Genomic DNA, 6,000 nt, shown 5'->3' on the forward strand with positions numbered 1-6,000 from the left:
GAGTGGAGAAACATTAACAAATAGGGCACTGGCAGCAGTCAGTATAGCTAGCTATCTTGCTAACCTTATCTAGCTAGCTAATGTTATCTGTTGTTGCTGGGATCTTTTTTACTACACTGTATTCAGAAGATTAGCCAGCTGGCTAGGCTATGGCTGGTTCTGGAGCTGGATTTGTCATAATCATTTAGGGAAAACTTCACCACAGATGGAAACCAGTATCTTTGACTTCGCAATCTATTGTTATCTCCAAAGTTGTCATTTTCCATAAATTGTGGCCACGAATCCGCCACAGAAAGTGTAATAAAATGAAGCTCCGGTAATATGGATAACTACTGAAAGGCTTAGAGACATGCATTTTTCTACATTGTAATGGACAAGGTGCAACCTTTATTTTGTTTTATTTTACCAGGTAACTTGACTGAGAACACATTCTCATTTACAGCAAAGACCTGGGGAATAGTTACAGGGAAGGTAGGCTGCTGGTAAGTCCCGTGTAGATCAGTTGGTAGAGCATGGCGCTTGCAACGCCAGGGTTGTGGGTTTGATTCCCACGGGGGGCCAGTATGATTTTTTTATTTTTTATTAATGTATGCACTCACTAACTGTAAGTCGCTCTGGATAAGAGCGTCTGCTAAAATGACTAAAATGTCAAATGTAAAAGAGTATGTGGGCTGCTGGCAGGCTTTGGCTGCAATACAGCAAAGCCAAATCAGCCCGTGGTCATGGATCTCACAGGGGAAGTGAAATGATAGGCTACAATGACTTTGCCCATGATGCACGCCGCAAATGACATGTAACAACACCCTGAGTGCATCGGACACAAAACACCAATACAAATGTAACAGCACAAAAAAAATTGATAAACAAGTTCTTTCAATTGTCTTTTGCAGTTGCCTTTTAAATATAGGACAGACACTTCTAGCTGCACCAATCAAAGCAGTGGAGTGTGTAGTGAAGTAAAACAGTGGTAAAAACCATTCATCTTGGGGTGACATGGGGAGCAGGGTTGCAAAATGCTACTTTGAAAAATGGATTATGATAATTTTCTGATAAAAAAGTAGCGGTGCAAAAACATTAGTTTGCACCCCCTATTTTAATTTGCTCCACGGCTCAGGAGGCCAAGTGGACGCAAGGCTGTTTGGCTCAGCTCAGTCGCGAAGAGGAAGAACTTTGCAGCTGTTTTTGATTAAGAAACAATGCCATGCTCGGTGGTGGTAAGGAAACACACAGCATTGACACAGATTTCTACAAATGTCCCACTTCAATCCCAAATTAGCCCAACCGGCCGCAAGATGGCCCTATTATACCTTTTACGTTGTTTGTCATCTTATGTCCAAATGTAATGTATTCAGCCGGCAATACACTCGTGTCCTCCATGGAACGACTCGTACATAAAACATCCGCCATTCAGGCTGCAAAGGCACCAGTTTCCTCAACTCGATTTATGGTGAGTCGTTGGAAAATAAAACTGAAAATATTTATACTGTCTTAACAAAAACAATATTTTCCACCACTGTTTTCGGATTTTCCGACAACTTCCGGATGTTGCATGCTGCGTGATTCTGTTGTTCACCCCTGGCTGAACACGCACCGCAACATCAGGAGGTAGCATTAGCCACCCTAGCATGGTGATGGAAAATAGTGTTTTATCAAGACAGTACTAATATTTCCCCATTTTTCTTCCCACCATTAAATCGAGTTAAGGAGGAAACCGATGCACCTTTGCAGCCTGAATGGAGGATGTTTTGTGTACGAGCCCGTCCATGGGGACATGAGTGTATTACCAGCTGGGCTGAGTGTGTTGACACCTACAAGTAATACGTCATCAGGAAGAACTACGCCCTCTAGGGGTCTTGGCGCTAAAGCCCAACTATATCATACTTTGACTAAAACGATGACTTATTGACTTACAGTAAATCGTTGTGCAACATCATGGGTAAGCGCCGGGCATCGTGTTTCAGTAGAAAAAAAGTGAATTTCCGCTGCTGTGGCACTTTAAGGGGCAAAACAATGAGGGAGTTCTATTAACCTGAGTCGCGGGGCAACGGTCTATGGCCTGTGACGTGAATGGGCAAAAGCGGTGAGGGAGGAGCGCCCTTTTCAAATCGAACAGTAATCTGCACCACTCGGTCATGTTGTCAACAATGCAGCATGGTGCATCTTCTGGAAACATACATAATCTCTTTTCCATCAAATATATGTTCACATTTTCTAACTAGTTTTCATTGTTTTCAGATACAGCGTTTTTATCAAAAGCAATCACTTTTACATGTGAAAACACATAATCCTACTCCTTACGCCACGTGCTTAATCTAGCCTACGTCACTTTTGTTTTGAGCCAACTTCGCCGTGGCAGAGAGGAAGAGGTGAAGCGAGAGGATTTACTGAAAAATCTGTCCATGAAAATAAGACCACGAAGTGAGGATTTTTTTTATGGATGTCAATGAGAGTGTCGGATTTGCACGTGAGGCTTATTTGAATAGAATAGAAGTTCCGTAATGATTAGATTGTTACAAATGCACTGATATACACTGAACAAAAATATTAAAACGCAAAATTTAAAGTGTTGTTCCCATGTTTCATGAGCTGAAATAAAGGTTCCCAGAAATGTTCCATATGCACAAAAATATTATTTCTCTCAAATTTGTTTACGTCCCTGTTAGTGAGCATTTCTCCTTTGCCAAGATAATCCATCCACCTGACAGGTGTGGCATAATCAAGTAGCTGATTAAATAACATCATTATACGGATGCACCTTGTGCTGGGGACAATGAAAGGCCACAACGCCACAGATGGCTCAAGTTTTGAGGGAGCGTGCAATTGGCAAGCTGCAGGAATGTCTACCAGAGCTGTTGCCAGAGAATGTAATATTCATTTCTCTACCATAAGCTGCCTCCAATGTCATTTTAGAGAATTTGACAGTACATCCAACTGGACTCACAACCGCAGACCAAGTGTAACCACGCCAAACCCAGGACCTCCACATCCAGCTTCTTCACCTGTGGGATCGTCTGAGACCAGCCACCCGGACAGCTGATGAAACTGTGGGTTTGCATAACCAAAGAATTTCTGCACAAACTGTCAGAAACAATTTCAGGGAAGCTCATCTGCGTGTTCGTTGTCCTCACCAGGGTCTTGACCTGACTGCAGTTCGGCGTCGTAACCGACTTTAGTGGGCAAATGCTCACTTTCGATGGCCACTGGCACGCTAGATAAGTGTGCTGTTTACGGATGAGTCCCGGTTTCAATTGTACCGGGCAGATGGCAGCGGTTTGCTGATGTCAACGTTGTGAACAGAGTGCCCCATGGTGGCGGTGGGGTTATGGTATGGGCAGGCATAAGCTGCGGACAATGAACACAATTGCATTTTATCGATGGCAATTTGAATGCACAGAGATAACGTGACGATATCCTGAGGCCCATTGTCGTGCCATTCATCTGCCGCCATCACCTCATGTTTCAGTATGATATTGCATGGCCCCATGTCGCAAGGATCTGTACAAAACTCCTGGAAGCTGAAAATGTCCCAGTTCTTCCATGGCCTGCATACTCACATTACATGTCCCCCATTGAGCACTTTTGGGATGCTCTGGATCGACGTGTATGACAACGTGTTCCAGTTCCCGCCAATATCCAGCAACTTTACACAGCCATTGAAGAGGAGTGGGACAACATTCCACAGGCCATAATCAACAGCCTGATCAACTCTATGCTAAGGACATGTGTCACGCTGCATGAGACAAATGGTGGTCACACCAGATACTGACTGGTTTTCTGATCCACGCCCCTACCTTTTTTTTAAGGTATCTGTGACCAACAGATGCATATCTGTATTCCCAGTCATCTGAAATCCAGGTCCTAATGAATTTATTTCAATTGACTGATTTCCTTATATGAACTGTAAATGTCTCAAATTGTTGCATGTTGCGTTTATATTTTTGTTCAGTGTAAGTGGACGCACATGACACTTCGGCAAAAAAAACGGCTTTATATCAGAGTTGTGCCTGTTGTTCACACGCGTATCTGCCCTCTCATTGTCTAGAATCACCTGTGCGGATCACCACCGTATCTCACCTCCTTCCGCCTGCCTTACATCTTTGAGGACATGTATTTTCATTGTTAGAGGGACTATCTTTTCAATATAATAGAAAGTCTTTGGCTGTGGGCTTTGAACGGAGCACTTGGCTCGATCACGCCTGAGAGGCAGCCCGGTTCCAAAACGACCGCAATCACTTTTCACCCGGTGTAAACTCCTCTCACCAGTGTTACCCAGGCCAGATAATCGAATCCCCTCACTGCACAAAAGCACAGCAACAAAACTGCCCTGCCACCACCCAATAGCAACAAGAGACTCCAGGTTTGGGGTGACTACTTTTCATAGCCTAAATAAGGTATTTCTTTCTCACCAAATACACCACGTTTAGAATAGATATATCCTATGAAAATTACAGTAATTTAGAAACGCTTACACATTATCCATGTCACATAGGTATATGGCTATTAGGCTTACACATTTTTCTAAATTACAAACTGCAACATGTTATCAGAAACCATAACAGGTCATGTAGGCTGTTACTTTTGAAAGTAACAACATTGCTGGATAGATTATAGCCTACCTTCGATGGCCAACATTTATGCTACATTCAAGCTAAGAATTCAAATGTTATATCATGTTAATCAAAATGAACCATTTTTGGCTCATCAATTTGCAATTAATGTTCAGTGGCGTTAGTCCTTACTCGCATGTATAGCGCAGATGAGAGCCTAGATATTGTGGCTATGTCGCCATGATCCGTCTCAGAGACTATCCTAATGTTAAAAAGTAACGTTAGCCTACAAAAGTTATGAAACCACAATGTAGCAACGTGCTTTATTCCAACATATCGGCATATATCACGATCATTTAAATTACATACATTAATTGGTACAGTTTACGAATAGATAGACTACATGTTTGGGCTATGTCTGAAGGTCTATAACGTATGTTTACTTTAAAACACCAATGGATCACATACATACGCTAATATTCTACACAACAAACATGCATCACACAAATGACATTTCTCATTATTTTTAGCGCAATCCATGGCATTTTCCAAGCAATTTTAAAACAACCTCAAATTGTGTATTGGATGCTGTGGCATTATTTCTATGAAGTCCTATATAATCAAGTAACCATTGCCTATTAAAACGGCAAGCTTTCCCATCGACCAATAAACCATTCAATAGACATTGCCTATACAGTGCAAGCACAAGTAAGTGTACAATCACCACATAGGACTGAACGATAGGCTACTGTGTCGCTGACACTTTTTTAAAAAACTTTTTACCCCAGTGGTCTACCTCTTTTCATTGAGATTAGACTAGTCGGAGGAGTATCCAATCAAACAAACACCTGCGCGAGAGCAAATAAAAATTGGCTGGGATTTACCTTAAGATTTTGATAGGCTTCAAGCGTTCGAATGGCGGTATCGGTTAGCTTGACGTGAAATAGAGTTTTATTATGAGCTTTTTTGTTGATTTTTGCACAGGAGAGCCCATACCGATGCTCCTGCCTCAGCGCTGCCATGTCTTCAACTGGGGTGAATTGGCGACATTCTCTGTGAAACGTCACTTGGACCTAGGCGGAGTTAACATTGCATGCGTTGCCGTGATCACGTCACACACACACACACACACACACACACACACACACACACACACACACACACACACACACACACACACACACACACACACACACACACACACACACACACACACACACACACACACACAATGGGTCATTTGCATGTCTTTGAATGTCTTTGTTTTGATATTATAATAACAATGTCATACAGCATGTTTGCAAAATAATCCATCTCAGTTTTTTTCTACTGAATGAGAGGGAAAAACAAATTGAAGAATTGCTTGTGACACAATCATGTTTTGTTTTGCTTCTATTGTAAATAACAATGAATAATAATCATAATCATTGTTATTACTGTATTGCATAATGTG

General features: G+C 42.0%; 1 protein-coding gene across 1 annotated transcript in view; it reads right to left on the reverse strand.

Moving 5' to 3' along the window:
- Positions 1-5,573, reverse strand: part of LOC311137670 (RNA polymerase II elongation factor ELL2-like) — a 63,404-nt gene extending 57,831 nt beyond the window's left edge. The window contains exon 1 of the mRNA XM_084172198.1: positions 5,432-5,573. Within this exon, the coding sequence (XP_084028324.1) occupies positions 5,432-5,569 (138 nt within the window). The 5' untranslated portion in view covers positions 5,570-5,573. The remainder of the gene's footprint in view (positions 1-5,431) is intronic.
- Between the last annotated feature and the right edge of the window lie 427 nt (positions 5,574-6,000).

This window comes from Coregonus lavaretus, assembly GCF_964263955.1.
Source record: "Coregonus lavaretus genome assembly, chromosome: 11".
Classification (NCBI taxonomy): Eukaryota; Metazoa; Chordata; class Actinopteri; order Salmoniformes; family Salmonidae; genus Coregonus; species Coregonus lavaretus.